The 21,717-nt window shown below is 33.9% G+C and overlaps 1 protein-coding gene across 5 annotated transcripts in view; it reads right to left on the bottom strand.

Moving 5' to 3' along the window:
• LOC106581879 (inositol polyphosphate-4-phosphatase type I A) overlaps nucleotides 1-21,717 on the bottom strand; it is a 103,497-nt gene that overhangs the window by 46,068 nt on the left and 35,712 nt on the right. The window contains exons 10-19 of one of the 5 annotated variants that reach the window (XM_045704573.1): nucleotides 18,338-18,468; nucleotides 15,991-16,095; nucleotides 15,144-15,252; nucleotides 14,745-14,762; nucleotides 14,370-14,556; nucleotides 13,515-13,805; nucleotides 13,231-13,381; nucleotides 11,952-12,104; nucleotides 11,777-11,815; nucleotides 11,447-11,619 (exon numbers count right to left, since the gene is read on the bottom strand). In XM_045704573.1, coding sequence (XP_045560529.1) covers nucleotides 11,447-11,619; nucleotides 11,777-11,815; nucleotides 11,952-12,104; nucleotides 13,231-13,381; nucleotides 13,515-13,805; nucleotides 14,370-14,556; nucleotides 14,745-14,762; nucleotides 15,144-15,252; nucleotides 15,991-16,095; nucleotides 18,338-18,468 — 1,357 coding nt within the window. The remainder of the gene's footprint in view (nucleotides 1-11,446; nucleotides 11,620-11,776; nucleotides 11,816-11,951; nucleotides 12,105-13,230; nucleotides 13,382-13,514; nucleotides 13,806-14,369; nucleotides 14,557-14,744; nucleotides 14,763-15,143; nucleotides 15,253-15,990; nucleotides 16,096-18,337; nucleotides 18,469-21,717) is intronic. The other 4 variants (XM_045704574.1, XM_014164319.2, XM_045704575.1 and 1 more) reach the window with 4 other exon arrangements.

Below are 21,717 nucleotides of genomic sequence, written 5' to 3'. Positions count from 1 at the left end.
TATTCATCACCAATACATCTATTCATCATCAATACAACTATTCATCACCAATACAAATATTCATCATCAATACAACTATTCATCATCTATATAATCATCAATACAACTATTCATCACAAATACAACTATTCATCACCAATACAACTATTCATCACCAATACAACTATTCATCATCAATATAATCACCAATACAACTATTCATCATCAATATAATCACAAATACAACTATTCATCACCAATACAACTATTCATCACCAATACAACTATTCATCATCAATACAACTATTCATCATCAATACAACTATTCATCATCTATATAATCACCAATACAACTATTCATCACCTATACAACTATTCATCATCTATATAATCACCAATACAACTATTCATCACCAATACAACTATTCATCACCTATACAACTATTCATCATCTATATAATCACCAATACAACTATTCATCATCAATACAACTATTCATCATCAATACAACTATTCATCATCTATATAATCACCAATACAACTATTCATCATCAATACAACTATTCATCACCAATACAACTATTCATCATCAATACAACTATTCATCATCAATACAACTATTCATCACCAATACAACTATTCATCACCAATATAATCACCAATACAACTATTCATCATCAATATAATCACAAATACAACTATTCATCACCAATATAATCACCAATACAACTATTCATCATCAATACAACTATTCATCACCAATACAACTATTCATCATCAATACAACTATTCATCACCAATACAACTATTCATCACCAATATAATCACCAATACAACTATTCATCATCAATATAATCACAAATACAACTATTCATCACCAATATAATCACCAATACAACTATTCATCATCAATACAACTATTCATCACCAATACAACTATTCATCACCAATACAACTATTCATCACCAATATAATCACCAATACAACTATTCATCATCAATATAATCACAAATACAACTATTCATCACCTATATAATCACCAATACAACTATTCATCATCACTACAACTATTCATCAGCAATATAATCACCAATACAACTATTCATCATCTATATAATCATCAATACAAGTATTCATCATCAATACAACTATTCAGCATCTATATAATCATCTATACAATTATTCATCATCTTTATAATCACCAATACAACTATTCATCACCAATACAACTATTCATCATCAATTTCAACTATTCATCATCTATATAATCACCAATACAACTATTCATCACCAATACAACTATTCATCATCTATATAATCAACAAAACAACTATTCATCATCAATACAACTATTCATCATCTACATAATCACCAATACAACTATTCATCATCAATACAACTATTCATCACCAATACAACTATTCATCACCAATACAACTATTCATCACCTATATAATCACCAATACAACTATATAATCATCAATACAACTATTCATCACCAATACAACTATTCATCACCTATATAATCACCAATACAACTATATAATCACCAATACAACTATTCATCATCTATATAATCACCAATACAACTATTCATCATCTATATAATCACCAATACAACTATTCATCATCAATACAACTATTCATCATCTATATAATCACCAATACAACTATTCATCATCAATATAATCACCAATACAACTATTCATCACCTATATAATCACCAATACAACTATTCATCACCAATACAACTATTCATCATCAATATAATCACCAATACAACTATTCATCACCTATATAATCACCAATACAACTATTCATCACCAATACAACTATTCATCATCAATATAATCACCAATACAACTATTCATCACCAATACAACTATTCATCATCTACATAATCACCAATACAACTATTCATCATCAATATAATCACCAATACAACTATTCATCACCTATATAATCACCAATACAACTATTCATCACCAATACAACTATTCATCATCAATATAATCACCAATACAACTATTCATCATCAATACAACTATTCATCACCAATACAACTATTCATCACCAATACAACTATTCATCATCAATACAACTATTCATCATCAATACAACTATTCATCATCTACATAATCACCAATTCAACTATTCATCATCAATATAATCACCAATACAACTATTTAATCACCAATACAACTATTCATCATCAATATAATCACCAATACAACTATTCATCATCTATATAATCACCAATACAACTATTCATCATCAATATAATCACCAATACAACTATTCATCATCAATATAATCACCAATACAACTATATAATCACCAATACAACTATTCATCACCAATACAACTATTAATCATCAATATAATCACCAATACAACTATTCATCATCAATATAATCACCAATACAACTATTCATCATCAATATAATCACCAATACAACTATATAATCACCAATACAACTATTCATCACCAATACAACTATTCATCATCAATACAACTATTCATCAACCATATAATCACCAATACAACTATTCATCAACAATACAACTATTCATCACCAATACAACTATTCATCATCAATACAACTATTCATCATCTATATAATCACCAATACAACTATTCATCATCAATATAATCACCAATACAACTATTCATCACCAATACAACTATTCATCACCAATATAATCACCAATACAACTATTCATCACCAATATAATCACCAATACAGCTATTCATCACCTATATAATCACCAATACAACTATTCATCATCAATACAACTATTCATCACCAATACAACTATTCATCATCTATATAATCACCAATACAACTATTCATCACCAATACATCTATTCATCATCAATACAACTATTCATCACCAATACAACTATTCATCATCAATACAACTATTCATCATCTATATAATCATCAATACAACTATTCATCACAAATACAACTATTCATCACCAATAAAACTATTCATCACCAATACAACTATTCATCACCAATACAACTATTCATCATCAATACAACTATTCATCACCTATATAATCACCAATACAACTATTCATCACCAATACATCTATTCATCATCAATACAACTATTCATCACCAATACAACTATTCATCATCAATATAATCACCAATACAACTATTCATCATCAATATAATCACAAATACAACTATTCATCGCCAATACAACTATTCATCACCAATACAACTATTCATCATCAATACAACTATTCATCATCAATACAACTATTCATCATCTATATAATCACCAATACAACTATTCATCACTTATACAACTATTCATCATCTATATAATCACCAATACAACTATTCATCACCAATACAACTATTCATCACCTATACAACTATTCATCATCTATATAATCACCAATACAACTATTCATCATCAATACAACTATTCATCATCAATACAACTATTCATCATCTATATAATCACCAATACAACTATTCATCATCAATACAACTATTCATCACCAATACAACTATTCATCACCAATATAATCACCAATACAACTATTTATCATCAATATAATCACAAATACAACTATTCATCACCAATATAATCACCAATACAACTATTCATCATCAATACAACTATTCATCACCAATACAACTATTCATCATCAATACAACTATTCATCACCAATACAACTATTCATCACCAATATAATCACCAATACAACTATTCATCATCAATATAATCACAAATTCAACTATTCATCACCAAAGTAATCAGCAATACAACTATTCATCATCAATACAACTATTCATCACCAATACAACTATTCATCACCAATACAACTATTCATCACCAATATAATCACCAATACAACTATTCATCATCAATATAATCACAAATACAACTATTCATCACCTATATAATCACCAATACAACTATTCATCATCACTACAACTATTCATCAGCAATATAATCACCAATACAACTATTCATCATCTATATAATCATCAATACAAGTATTCATCATCAATACAACTATTCAGCATCTATATAATCATCTATACAATTATTCATCATCTTTATAATCACCAATACAACTATTCATCACCAAAACAACAATTCATCATCAATTTCAACTATTCATCATCTATATAATCACCAATACAACTATTCATCACCAATACAACTATTCATCATCTATATAATCAACAATACAACTATTCATCATCAATACAACTATTCATCATCTACATAATCACCAATACAACTATTCATCATCAATACAACTATTCATCACCAATACAACTATTCATCACCAATACAACTATTCATCACCTATATAATCACCAATACAACTATATAATCACCAATACAACTATTCATCACCAATACAACTATTCATCGCCTATATAATCACCAATACAACTATATAATCACCAATACAACTATTCATCATCTATATAATCACCAATACAACTATTCATCATCTATATAATCACCAATACAAATATTCATCATCAATACAACTATTCATCATCTATATAATCACCAATACAACTATTCAACACCTATATAATCACCAATACAACTATTCATCATCAATACAACTATTCATCATCTATATAATCACCAATACAACTATTCATCATCAATATAATCACCAATACAACTATTCATCACCTATATAATCACCAATACAACTATTCATCACCAATACAACTATTCATCATCAATATAATCACCAATACAACTATTCATCACCAATACAACTATTCATCATCTACATAATCACCAATACAACTATTCATCATCAATATAATCACCAATACAACTATTCATCACCTATATAATCACCAATACAACTATTCATCACCAATACAACTATTCATCATCAATATAATCACCAATACAACTATTCATCATCAATACAACTATTCATCACCAATACAACTATTCATCACCAATACAACTATTCATCATCAATACAACTATTCATCATCAATACAACTATTCATCATCTACATAATCACCAATTCAACTATTCATCATCAATATAATCACCAATACAACTATATAATCACCAATACAACTATTCATCACCAATATAATCACCAATACAACTATTCATCATCTATATAATCACCAATACAACTATTCATCATCAATATAATCACCAATACAACTATTCATCATCAATATAATCACCAATACAACTATTCATCATCAATATAATCACCAATACAACTATATAATCACCAATACAACTATTCATCACCAATACAACTATTAATCATCAATATAATCACCAATACAACTATTCATCATCAATATAATCACCAATACAACTATTCATCATCAATATAATCACCAATACAACTATATAATCACCAATACAACTATTCATCACCAATACAACTATTCATCATCAATACAACTATTCATCAACCATATAATCACCAATACAACTATTCATCAACAATACAACTATTCATCACCAATACAACTATTCATCATCAATACAACTATTCATCATCTATATAATCACCAATACAACTATTCATCATCAATATAATCACCAATACAACTATTCATCACCAATACAACTATTCATCACCAATATAATCACCAATACAACTATTCATCACCAATATAATCACCAATACAGCTATTCATCACCTATATAATCACCAATACAACTATTCATCATCAATACAACTATTCATCACCAATACAACTATTCATCATCTATATAATCACCAATACAACTATTCATCACCAATACATCTATTCATCATCAATACAACTATTCATCACCAATACAACTATTCATCATCAATACAACTATTCATCATCTATATAATCATCAATACAACTATTCATCACAAATACAACTATTCATCACCAATAAAACTATTCATCACCAATACAACTATTCATCACCAATACAACTATTCATCATCAATACAACTATTCATCACCTATATAATCACCAATACAACTATTCATCACCAATACATCTATTCATCATCAATACAACTATTCATCATCAATACAACTATTCATCATCTATATAATCACCAATACAACTATTCATCATCAATACAACTATTCATCACCAATACAACTATTCATCATCAATACAACTATTCATCATCAATACAACTATTCATCACCAATACAACTATTCATCACCAATATAATCACCAATACAACTATTTATCATCAATATAATCACAAATACAACTATTCATCACCAATATAATCACCAATACAACTATTCATCATCAATACAACTATTCATCACCAATACAACTATTCATCATCAATACAACTATTCATCACCAATACAACTATTCATCACCAATATAATCACCAATACAACTATTCATCATCAATATAATCACAAATTCAACTATTCATCACCAAAGTAATCAGCAATACAACTATTCATCATCAATACAACTATTCATCACCAATACAACTATTCATCACCAATACAACTATTCATCACCTATATAATCACCAATACAACTATTCATCATCAATATAATCACCAATACAACTATTCATCACCTATATAATCACCAATACAACTATTCATCATCAATACAACTATTCATCATCAATATAATCACCAATACAACTATTCATCATCAATATAATCATCAATACAAGTATTCATCATCAATACAACTATTCAGCATCTATATAATCATCTATACAATTATTCATCATCTTTATAATCACCAATACAACTATTCATCACCAAAACAACAATTCATCATCAATTACAACTATTCATCATCTATATAATCACCAATACAACTATTCATCACCAATACAACTATTCATCATCTATATAATCAACAATACAACTATTCATCATCAATACAACTATTCATCATCTACATAATCACCAATACAACTATTCATCATCAATACAACTATTCATCACCAATACAACTATTCATCACCAATACAACTATTCATCACCTATATAATCACCAATACAACTATATAATCACCAATACAACTATTCATCACCAATACAACTATTCATCACCTATATAATCACCAATACAACTATATAATCACCAATACAACTATTCATCATCTATATAATCACCAATACAACTATTCATCATCTATATAATCACCAATACAAATATTCATCATCAATACAACTATTCATCATCTATATAATCACCAATACAACTATTCAACACCTATATAATCACCAATACAACTATTCATCATCAATACAACTATTCATCATCTATATAATCACCAATACAACTATTCATCATCAATATAATCACCAATACAACTATTCATCACCTATATAATCACCAATACAACTATTCATCACCAATACAACTATTCATCATCAATATAATCACCAATACAACTATTCATCACCAATACAACTATTCATCATCTACATAATCACCAATACAACTATTCATCATCAATATAATCACCAATACAACTATTCATCACCTATATAATCACCAATACAACTATTCATCACCAATACAACTATTCATCATCAATATAATCACCAATACAACTATTCATCATCAATACAACTATTCATCACCAATACAACTATTCATCACCAATACAACTATTCATCATCAATACAACTATTCATCATCAATACAACTATTCATCATCTACATAATCACCAATACAACTATTCATCATCAATATAATCACCAATACAACTATATAATCACCAATACAACTATTCATCACCAATATAATCACCAATACAACTATTCATCATCTATATAATCACCAATACAACTATTCATCATCAATATAATCACCAATACAACTATTCATCATCAATATAATCACCAATACAACTATTCATCATCAATATAATCACCAATACAACTATATAATCACCAATACAACTATTCATCACCAATACAACTATTAATCATCAATATAATCACCAATACAACTATTCATCATCAATATAATCACCAATACAACTATTCATCATCAATATAATCACCAATACAACTATATAATCACCAATACAACTATTCATCACCAATACAACTATTCATCATCAATACAACTATTCATCAACCATATAATCACCAATACAACTATTCATCAACAATACAACTATTCATCACCAATACAACTATTCATCATCAATACAACTATTCATCATCTATATAATCACCAATACAACTATTCATCATCAATATAATCACCAATACAACTATTCATCACCAATACAACTATTCATCACCAATATAATCACCAATACAACTATTCATCAACAATATAATCACCAATACAAATATTCATCACCTATATAATCACCAATACAACTATTCATCACCAATACAACTATTCATCACCAATACAACTATTCATCATCTATATAATCACCAATACAACTATTCATCACCAATACATCTATTCATCATCAATACAACTATTCATCACCAATACAACTATTCATCATCAATACAACTATTCATCATCTATATAATCATCAATACAACTATTCATCACAAATACAACTATTCATCACCAATACAACTATTCATCACCAATACAACTATTCATCACCAATACAACTATTCATCACCAATACAACTATTCATCATCAATACAATAATCACCAATAAAACTATCCATCATAAATATAATCACCAATACAACTATTCATCATCAATATAATCACAAATACAACTATTCATCACCAATACAACTATTCATCACCAATACAACTATTCATCATCAATACAACTATTCATCATCTATATAATCACCAATACAACTATTCATCACCAATACAACTATTCATCACCAATACAACTATTCATCATCAATACAACTATTCATCATCTATATAATCACCAATACAACTATTCATCATCAATATAATAACCAATACAACTATTCATCATCAATACAACTATTCATCATCAATAACTATATCACCAATACAACTATTCATCATCAATATAATCACCAATACAACTATTCATCATCAATATAATCACCAATACAACTATTCATCACCAATATAATCACCAATACAACTATTCATCACCAATACAACTATTCATCATCAATACAACTATTCATCACCAATACAACTATTCATCATCAATATAATCACAAATACAACTATTCATCACCAATACAACTATTCATCATCAATATAATCACCAATACAACTATTCATCATCTATACAACTATTCATCATCAATATAATCACCAATACAACTATTCATCACCAATACAACTATTCATCATCAATACAACTATTCATCAACCATATAATCACCAATACAACTATTCATCAACAATACAACTATTCATCACCAATACAACTATTCATCATCAATACAACTATTCATCATCTATATAATCACCAATACAACTATTCATCATCAATATAATCACCAATACAACTATTCATCACCAATACAACTATTCATCACCAATATAATCACCAATACAACTATTCATCACCAATATAATCACCAATACAACTATTCATCACCTATATAATCACCAATACAACTATTCATCATCAATACAACTATTCATCACCAATACAACTATTCATCATCTATATAATCACCAATACAACTATTCATCACCAATACAACTATTCATCATCAATACAACTATTCATCACCAATACAACTATTCATCATCAATACAACTATTCATCATCTATATAATCATCAATACAACTATTCATCACAAATACAACTATTCATCACCAATACAACTATTCATCACCAATACAACTATTCATCACCAATACAACTATTCATCATCAATACAACTATTCATCACCTATATAATCACCAATACAACTATTCATCACCAATACATCTATTCATCATCAATACAACTATTCATCACCAATACAACTATTCATCATCAATATAATCACCAATACAACTATTCATCATCAATATAATCACAAATACAACTATTCATCACCAATACAACTATTCATCACCAATACAACTATTCATCATCAATACAACTATTCATCACCTATACAACTATTCATCATCTATATAATCACCAATACAACTATTCATCATCAATACAACTATTCATCATCAATACAACTATTCATCATCAATATAATCACCAATACAACTATTCATCATCAAACAAATACAACTATTCATCACCAATACAACTATTCATCATCAATACAACTATTCATCATCAATACAACTATTCATCATCTATATAATCACCAATACAACTATTCATCATCAATACAACTATTCATCATCAATATAATCACCAATACAACTATTCATCACCAATACAACTATTCATCACCTATACAACTATTCATCATCTATATAATCACCAATACAACTATTCATCATCTATATAATCACCAATACAACTATTCATCACCAATACAACTATTCATCATCAATACAACTATTCATCACCAATACAACTATTCATCACCAATATAATCACCAATACAACTATTTATCATCAATATAATCACAAATACAACTATTCATCACCAATATAATCACCAATACAACTATTCATCATCAATACAACTATTCATCACCAATACAACTATTCATCATCAATACAACTATTCATCACCAATACAACTATTCATCACCAATATAATCACCAATACAACTATTCATCATCAATATAATCACAAATACAACTATTCATCACCAATATAATCACCAATACAACTATTCATCATCAATACAACTATTCATCACCAATACAACTATTCATCACCAATACAACTATTCATCACCAATATAATCACCAATACAACTATTCATCATCAATATAATCACAAATACAACTATTCATCACCTATATAATCACCAATACAACTATTCATCATCACTACAACTATTCATCAGCAATATAATCACCAATACAACTATTCATCATCTATATAATCATCAATACAAGTATTCATCATCAATACAACTATTCAGCATCTATATAATCATCTATACAATTATTCATCATCTTTATAATCACCAATACAACTATTCATCACCAATACAACTATTCATCATCAATTTCAACTATTCATCATCTATATAATCACCAATACAACTATTCATCACCAATACAACTATTCATCACCAATACAACTATTCATCATCAATATAATCAATAATACAACTATTCATCATCAATATAATCACCAATACAACTATTCATCACCAATAAAACTATTCATCATCAATATAACTATTCATCTTTAATAAAAATAATAATGTCCGATGTAGAACATCAATCATACTAATATAATTGGCGTGTGCACACGAATCTGTGTACGATGTGTGAACGATTTTGTGTGCATTCGTGATGTTGTGTGTGTGTGTATATGTATATGTGTGTGTGTGCGTGTGTGTGTGTGTGTGTGTATGTGTGTATGTGTAAACCCACCGTCTGGCAGAAGACCACATCTCTCCTGTACTGTAGCGTGAGGCTCATGGCGATGGTGGGAGCACTGTCCTGCATTAGGAGGAACACCATGGACTTCTTAGCCTTGTCACTCATCAGAGACACACACTCTGACAGGGTAGTCAGGAGAGGGTACAAGGCCTCAATCCATTCACCTGGTAGAGAAAGGAGAGAGGTTATACAGTATATCTATACACACACGCACATACGTATACGACACACACACACACACACACACACACACACACACACACACACACACACACACACACACACACACACACACACACACACACACATTATTGTTCTTACCTGGGGAGGGCTTTTCCTTTTCTACATCTGGGCTGCTGTCTAAAGGGGAGATAATAACAACATATTTATTTTAAAGACAGAGTGCTGTGTGCATTTGTGAGTGTATGTCTGCTAGTTAAAGAATAATACAGAACAATATTACAATATGGAGGAGTCAAACTGGACATGAACCTACAGTGCTGTTGTCTTTCATGGTTTGACTGACATGTGATGGTCAGATTAGGGAATGATGACAATGAGGATGATGATGATGGAGGAAGAGAAGAAGAACGAGATGAAGATGACGATTCTGGGTGTATCCAGAAGACTTCTCTGTTTCCATGGATACCTCAAGGGATTCACACACATTCCCTTTTATCCCCTGACCCACTCAGCCAATCAACCAATTAAATAATACATTAATCAACCAATCAATCAATTAAACAATACATTAATCAACCAGTCAATCAATTAAACAATACAATAATAAACCAATCAACCAGTCAATCAATTAAACAATATATTAATCAACCAATCAACCAATCAACCAACTAAACAACACACTAATCAACCAATCAACCAATCAACCAATTAAACAATACATTAATCAACCAATCAACCAATCAACCAATTAAACAATACATTAATCAACCAATCAACCAATCAACCAATTAAACAATACACTAATCAACCAATCAACCAATCAACCAATTAAACAATACATTAATCAACCAATCAACCAATCAACCAATTAAACAATACATTAATCAACCAATCAACCAATTAAACAATACATTAATCAACCAATCAACCAATCAACCAATTAAACAATACAATAATAAACCAATCAACCAGTCAATCAATTAAACAATACATGAATCAACCAATCAACCAATTAAACAATACATTAATCAACCAATCAACCAATTAAACAATACAATAATAAACCAATCAACCAATCAACCAATTAAACAATACATTAATCAACCAATCAACCAATTAAACAATACATTAATCAACCAATCAACCAATCAACCAATTAAACAATACATTAATCAACCAATCAACCAATTAAACAATACATTAATCAACCAATCAACCAATCAACCAATTAAACAATACAATAATAAACCAATCAACCAGTCAATCAATTAAACAATACATGAATCAACCAATCAACCAATTAAACAATACATTAATCAACCAATCAACCAATTAAACAATACAATAATAAACCAATCAACCAATCAACCAATTAAACAATACATTAATCAACCAATCAATCAATTAAACAATACAATAATCAACCAATCAACCAGTCAATCAATTAAACAATACATTAATCAACCAATCAACCAATTAAACAATACATTAATAAACCAATTAACCAATCAATCAGTTTACCTATTTTACTTTAACAGCTGCCTAATTTCAGTCAGTTAATTTGACTGTATGAAGTGTGCGTGCGTGTTTACCTTTCTTAGTAGTGACATTGGTCTGCTGCTGAGCGTCCAGGAACACATCCTCACTGCTGCTGTCACTCTGCAGCCTGTCTTTGGCCAGCAGTCTGTCCACCCTCTGGATCACACAGTCCAGACTCTTATCCACATTCAACCATACCTTCCCCTGAAGGGGGGTTGAAAGCGACAGAAAGCGAGAGGGATGAAAGATTAAATATGAAATACACTTTCTATATAAATTCTATACAATATTGTTGTTATTCTCAAATCTTAAACAAAATATATCAATGTCATCTTACCCAGTTCTCCTCATGCCAGTCAGCCTGTAGGGAGGAGCGCTTGTCTCTCCCCCCCTCTCCTTCCTGGTATACGGAGTGGCGAGGGGAGATGGAGTGGCGAGAGGGGGAGGTAGAGTGGTGAGAGGGGGAGGTAGTGTGGCGAGAGGGAGAGCGGGATGGAGAGGGTGAAGGAGTGAGGGATGAGGGGGAGGGAGTGCCCTTCTGGGAAATGTATTCTGGACGGGCGGCAGAGAGGGCCAGGATGGCAGAGGACAGCAGCTTAGAGTCACAAACTGTCACCAACTGACGAGTCTGGAGAGGGGGAGAGAGATGGAGGAGAGACAAGGAGAGGAGGAGAGAGATGAAAGAGTGACAGGGAGAGGGGGAGAGAGATAGAGGAGAGACAGGGAGAGGGGGAGAGAGATAGAGGAGAGACAGGGAGAGGGGGACAGAGAAAGAGGAGAGACAGGGAGAGGGGGACAGAGAAAGAGGAGAGACAGGGAGAGGGGGACAGAGATAGAGGAGAGACAGGGAGAGGGGGACAGAGATAGAGGAGAGACAGGGAGAGGGGGACAGAGATAGAGGAGAGACAGGGAGAGGGGGACAGAGATGGAGGAGAGACAGGGAGAGGGGGACAGAGATAGAGGAGAGACAGGGAGAGGGGGACAGAGATAGAGGAGAGACAGGGAGAGGGGGATAGAGATAGAGGAGAGACAGGGAGAGGAGGAGACAAGGGATATGTAATAGTGTGTATTAATACAGTGAAATACATATTGATTGTATAGATAGATACATGTTTCAATGCTTCTCTCCCCTCTGTCTTCCCCCTCTCTCCTTCTCCCTCCCCGCCTGCCTCCCTCTCTACCCCTCTCACACCTTCTCAGAGAGGATGGCGAGGGTTCTCTCCAGAGCGTTGGCTGAGCGTTCCTTGGCAGCGCGGGACAAACGTTCGGTGTAGTAGCACACCTGGGTCTTCAAGGTGTTGATCTGACCAATCAGCTCCTTCGCTCTTACCACATCCTGAGGCAGGTAGGCCACCGGCTTAGAGCCAGACCCAGCACTGCTGGTAGGTGTGTGTTTATATGTGTGTGTGTGTGTGAGAGGGAGAGAAAGAAAGAAAGAGAGAGAGATAGAGAGAATGAGAGAGAGATCAGGGTGAAAATGTGCTGGTTTAAAACGATGTAATACAGAACACAAACAAACACATCCACTGAGACTGCACACATAAACGGAGCAGGTGACAGATCTCACCATTCCTCCTCATATGCGCTGATCAGAAAGTAAGCAAAAAGGAGACATTTCAATCAAAGGTTAGAAATCAAAATTGATGATAACAATTAAATCATGAACTCATGTATTTGGCTATAGCAGGGTTTCCCAATTGATTTTATTTGGCTTCCCAAGTTTTCTAAGCAAATAAATATTAATACACCTTTTCGGTGTTGGACATAAAAGACTGTAAAATCACCAGGAAATCAGCTCAAAGTTATTTTAATTTAGGAAATCTCAACAACAAAAAAACGTACAAAAAAATGTTTTTGTCAAATACTATATTTGTTTGAGCTTTTTTGTGGTGAATTTGCAGTGTACAAATGATTCAAAACGCTGTTCAGGTCCCCCAACCATACGCTCAAGAAAATATGGACTCACTGTTTCCTAGCCTCCTCAAACTTGTGGATGAGTTTCCGGAGACCACAGTGCTTAAAGCCTTGGTGGTGGGCTGCTGGAGCACCTATAGTCACTACGTCATAGGTCCTGTCTGGGAGAGGAGAGGAAGGGAGATGGAGGGAGGAAGAGGGAGGAGGGAGATGGAGGGAGGAAGAGGGAGGAGGGAGAGGAGAGATGGGAGAGAGGGAGGAGGAGGGAGGAGGGAGAGGAGAGGGAGTTGAAGGGGTAGAGAGCACCTTTAGACAAATAGATATAACAGGTTCCCTACCATAGAGACTGATAGATATAACAGGTTCCCTACCATAGAGACTGATAGATATAACAGGTTCCCTACCATAGAGTCTGATAGATATAACAGGTTCCCTACCATAGAGTCTGATAGATATAACAGGTTCCCTACCATAGAGACTGATAGATATAACAGGTTCCCTACCATAGAGACTGATAGATATAACAGGTTCCCTACCATAGAGACTGATAGATATAACAGGTTCCCTACCATAGAGACTGATAGATATAACAGGTTCCCTACCATAGAGACTGATAGATATAACAGGTTCCCTACCATAGAGACTGATAGATATAACAGGTTCCCTACCATAGAGACTGATAGATATAACAGGTTCCCTACCATAGAGTCTGATAGATATAACAGGTTCCCTACCATAGAGTCTGATAGATATAACAGGTTCCCTACCACAGAGTCTGATAGATATAACAGGTTCCCTACCATAGAGTCTGATAGATATAACAGGTTCCCTACCACAGAGACTGATAGATATAACAGGTTCCCTACCATAGAGACTGATAGATATAACAGGTTCCCTACCATAGCCAGACTCTCCTTGTACTCTCATCCTCTGGACGTGTAGGTTAGTGGGGATAAACTCCAGCTTCTTCTCTGCTTTCAGAGTACTGGACTTAAAGGAGGGACCTGGAAGAGGAGTAGGATGGATATGTTATGATGATGCCAACTATTGTACTTTTGCATGTTGCTGATGGTCTCTTTCTGTATGTTACTGACGCATTAGTGATATTAAATATTATATTATAGTACTAACAGTGCTAATGTAGCAGGTTTCTGATATATCTGTAGTGACATGTTATAGCATATCATTGCATAGCCCTATAAATTGAATGCCGAATTAATTATATTTTATATAAACTTTAACATTTGGACATTGTCTTTTGATTTATGTTATGAATATGTTAGATGACCAAATGTAAAAGTTCATATAAAATACCATGAATTTGGCATGCCATTTATAAGGCTAATCATTGCAGTCAGTGGCGACCCATCATTCAGAGCAGGTTGGGCAAAGGCAGCTCCAAAATGCAGGTGTTTCAGCCTATCTCAGTGCTTTCTGTGGTGGTGGGGCAAGCCAGCAGAAAATACGGAGCGTTGCGCCGTGATTGGCTCAGTGTTCTGTAACTCATGGGGACACTACGTCACCGCCAAGTCTAAGGGGAGAGCTAGAATATTCTAGCCCCTTGGGTGATGCCATAGAGTTACATTAGAAGTGCCCATCCAAGAAGGCTCAAGATCATTGGCCACAGATAAAATGACGTCAAATCACTTCATATGTACAATAGCTTTGATTGGACTGATCATGTCAACATCATACTTTCAAAATCTTAGCTAGCAGTCATCATCATGAATCAAGTCAATCTGCTGGCAAATCCTTTTTATCCTTGTCATATGAATATAAATAATGAAGATAAAACGTATCAGTGCTCATCGGCCATTGGACATAAACATTACACAACAAGTTGGAAATCGTAAATTCAACAATGAGTGGTTTGGAAGGAATTAGTGACAGTGGCTAACTGCAAAAATTGCAAAGCAATCACTAGCCTGCTATTCAGTGGAGTGGCTGTGTGGTCCCAAATCTGGGATTAAGGGGCTCTTTTCCAAGTTTATGATGTTGAATGATAAACATTCATCATTGGCCATGCTGTCAATGAAGCATGATTTGTGCCTCGCTCAAAACAACTGTTAACTTGTACTGCAAAAACTTGACTTCAGTGAGTTCAAGACAACTGGGAAGTTGGAAATAAATGAGCTCTGACTGGGAAAATACGTTTTAAACGGTCATCCAACTCGGAGTTGTAAATCCGGCCTCTTTCTAGAGCTACGACCTGAAAATCAATGACGTCATCATGATTCAACCTTGTTTTTTTGGGGAATTCCCAGTTGTTTTGAAAGCACCATAAATCCAGAGAATGCCAGACTTTGATGACAAAATTTTCCCACGAAGGACGTCCTGTTCAAGTGAGCACATCACAAGGTGAGTCCAAAAATGTATTGTATTGTATGCTACTGCATAAATTATGTAATATGCCAGGGAGATATGTATACTGTAGCTAAGAAAGTAATACTAAGTGTATGTTGTGTAGTAAGCTGTTAGTAGCCCATGTGCCTCACCCTAATAATTTGCTCTATATACGCCTCTTAATTTCACCTACTGTTCTGACTTGGTGGTGCACATGTAGCCTATAACCTGTTTTAGAGAAATGTAATCATCAAATATTGTAAGAGCTTTCATTGTCTGCTTATAAGCCCCCTTTATTTATCTTACAGTTCTGACTTGTACAGGGAGAACACTGTTTTGAATTCTGTTGGTGTACATTTCAAAAGTGCTGAACAAATAGTTATATTGACTACGTCCATCCTAGCTCGCTCATTAATGTCTTAATCGAAATAAGGGATGGCCTTTTATCAGCTTGTAGTCCCCTTATGCCATAGTTTGTACATCTTAATTGTCATTAGAAACCACATTTGTCAGCCATATCAGCTATGTTTTTTTAAAAGGCAGTAAATGAAGCTGAATGAACTGTTTCGCTGCCAGACAAGGCTCCGCTGATAGGCAGGTGTAGCAGTGGTAAGGTGTTGGGACTGCTGTTGGGAGGGACTCTGCTGTTGGGACAGCTTTATGTAGGCCCTAACAGTTTGTGGGCACTGTTTGTCACCGTTATAGTGCAATTCATGTATTGTTTTGTGTTGTGTAATGGTTTTGCTGGCATGCATCCCACTCCCCCCCCCCCCCGTGTTGTTAACACTTGTACTAACAACACTGATATTAATAATATGTTTTTAAAATGTTTAGGTGCAGTCCAGCAGGATTGTTGTGTTTTCTGGAATGTTGGTGTAATGTTCTATAAAGTATGGCGCTAACCTTTATATTCGTGTAGGTCGCCGATGGTCTCCTGGTAGCTGAGGATGATGGTCTGGTACTGAGCAATAATCTCCCTCCGCAGGTTCTCCCAACATGGAGACAACTCCCCCAACTCCTCCAGTTCACACACCCTACACACACACACACACACACACACACACACACACACACACACACACACACACACACACACACACACACACACACACACACACACACACACAAAGTAGTACACTGTAAAAGTAAAAAGACTCAATACACCATGATTGTGTAGTTCAATCTGAATATTTGTGTTTTTAAGAGAATGTTGTGAAAACACTTTTTGGGGTTTCAGTGCATGTAAAAGGGAGCATCAACACACTAAATTATCATGTACAGCACCAGTCAAATGTTTGGACACACCTACTGATTCCAGGGTTTTTCTTTATCTGACTATGTTCTGCATTGTAGAATAATAGTGAAGACATCAAAACTATGAAATAACACATATCATGTATCATGAATCATGTAATAACCAAAAAAAGTGTTAAACAATTCAAAATATATTTTATATTTGAGCATCTTCAAAGTGGCCACCCTTTGCCTTGATGACAGCTTTGCGCACTCTTGGCATTCTCTCAACCAGCTTCATGAGGTAGTCACCTGGAATGCATTTCAATTAACAGGTGTGCCTTGTTAAAAGTTAATTTGTGGAATTTCTTTCCTTCTTAATGAATGTGAGCCAATCAGTTGTGTTGTGACAAGGTAGGAGTGGTATACAGAAGACTGCCCTGATTGGTAAAAGACCAAGTCCAAATTATGGCAAGAACAGCGCAAATAAGCAAAGAGAAACAACAGCACATCATTACTTTAAGCCACGAAGGTCAGTCAATATGGAACATTTCAAGAACTTTGAAAGTTTCTTAAAGTGCAGTCGCAAAAACCATGAAGCGCTATGATGAAACTGGCTCTCATGAAGACCGCCACAGGAAAGGAAGACCCAGAGTTACCTCTGCTGCAGAGGTTAAGTTCATTAGTTAACTGCACCTCAGATTGCAGCCCAAATAAATGCTTCACAGAGTTCAAGTAAGAGACACATCTCAACATCAACTGTTCAGAGAAGACTAAAGGACACCAATAAGAAGAGACTTGCTTGGGCCAAGAAACACCGGTGGAAATCTGTATTTTGGTCTGATGAGTCCAAATTTTGGTTCCAACCGCTGTGTCTTTGTGAGATGCAGAGTAGATGAACGGATGATCTCTGCATGTGTGGTTCCCACCGTGAAGCATGGAGGAGAAAGTGTGATGGTGTAGGGGTGCTTTGCTGGTGACACTGTCAGTGATTTATTTAGAATTCAAGGCACACTTAACCTCTCCTGGGTAGGGGACAGTATTTTCACCTCCGGATGAAAAGTGTGCCCAAAGTAAACGGCCTGTTACTCAGGCCCAGAAGCTAGGAAATGCATATAATTGGTAGATTTGGATAGAAAATACTCAAAAGTTCCTAAAACTGTTAAAATAATGTCTGTGAGTATAACATAACTGATATGGCAGGCGAAACCCCGAGGACAAACCATCCAGGTGAAAAGTAAATTGAGGTCATAGGATTTTCCAAAGTTTTTTAATGGGATACCCTTATTATTAGGAACCTGGTTGCAGTTCCTATGGCTTCCACTAGATGTCAACAGTCTTTAGAAATTGTTCGATGTTTTTCTTTTGAGAAATTAAGAAGTAGTCCTATTCATTGTAAGTGTCACTCCAGGTGGACTCTACCGTTTTGGTGGCGTGATCTGGAGCGCGCTTCACATTCTTTTTATCCGGTATTAGAAACAGTTTATTCCGTCTTCAATTTTATCGATTATTTATGTTTTAGGGTACCTGAGGTTGGATTAGGAACGTTGTTTGAAATGTTTGGACCAAGTTTACAGGTAACTTATTAGATACTTTGTAGGCATGTTGGGCGAGTTGAAACCGGTGTATTTCTGAATCAAACGCGCCAAATAAATTGACATTTTTGGGACATAAAGAAGGACATTATCGAACAAAAGGACCATTTGTGATGTTTCTGGGACATTTTGGAGTGCCAAGAGAAGAAGATCGTCAAAGGTAAGGCATTAATTATATCGCTATTTCTGACTTTTGTGGCGCACCTGCCTGGTTGAAATATGATTTTCATGTCTTTGTATGCGGGGCGCTGTCCTCAGATAATCGCATGGTTTGCTTTCGCTGTAAAGCTTTTTTGAAATCTGACACAGCGGCTGGGTTAACAAGAAGTTAAGCTTTATTTTGATGTATAACACATATATTTTCAAGAATGTTAAATATTTGAATTTTGTATTTTTGAATTTCGCGCTCTGCAATTTCACCGTGATGTTGGCCAGGTTGGACTCTACTGTCCCACCTGCCCGTAAGAAGTTAACCAGCATAGCTACCACAGCATTCTGCAACGATATGCCATACCATCTGGTTTGCGCTTGTTTTTAATTTGTTTTCCAAGAGGACAATGACCCAAAACACACCTCCAGCCTGTGTAAGGGCTATTTGACCAAGGAGAGTGATGGAGTGCTGCATCGGATGACCTGGCCTCCACAATCACCCGACCTCAACCCAATTGAGATGGTTTGGGATGAGTGGGACCGCAGAGTGAAGGAAAAGCCACCACAAAGTACTCAGCATACGTGGGAAATCCTTCAAGACCATTGGAAAAGCCTTCCTCATGAAACTGGTTGAGAGAATGCCAAGAGTGTGCAAAGCTGTCATCAAGGCAAAGGGTGGCTAATTTGAAGAATCTCAAATATAAAATATATTTAGATTTGTTTAACACTTCTTGGGTTACGACATGATTCCATATGTGTTATTTCATTGTTTTTACAATGTAGAAAATAGTAAAAATAAAGAAAAACCCTTGAATGAGTACTGTATATGCTCCCAGTCCCTGGCAAGGTGTTGCTCAACTCTTTATTAAGTGGTGTAATAATAATGTAATAATAGCGCAGTTTTACAGGCTCCTAACCAACTGTGCTATTTTGTTTGTTTTTCCGCATTGTTTGTAACTCATTTTGTACATAAAGTTGCTGCTACCGTCTGTTATGACCGAAAAGAGCTTCTGGTCATCAAAACAGCAATTACTCACCATCCAACTGGAGGAAGATTTTTTCTTTAATGAGTCAGGCGGGAAGAATATACTGCTTTCCGGAGAACAGGCCCAAAACCCCATCATTAGCGTGAAATGGCGGAGATACCAAGGGAAAAGGTCGGGGTGCCTTGTTAGGATTCGTATGCGAGTGAGTAAATCGCCATTACCATCAGTTCTATTGGCCAACGTGCAATTACTGGAAAACAAACTAGATGATCTACGGTCGAGACTATCCTACCAACGAGACATTAAAAACTGTAATATA

Source organism: Salmo salar, chromosome ssa21 (genome assembly GCF_905237065.1).
Source record: "Salmo salar chromosome ssa21, Ssal_v3.1, whole genome shotgun sequence".
Classification (NCBI taxonomy): Eukaryota; Metazoa; Chordata; class Actinopteri; order Salmoniformes; family Salmonidae; genus Salmo; species Salmo salar.
This window is presented reverse-complemented; position numbering and strand designations above follow the sequence as displayed.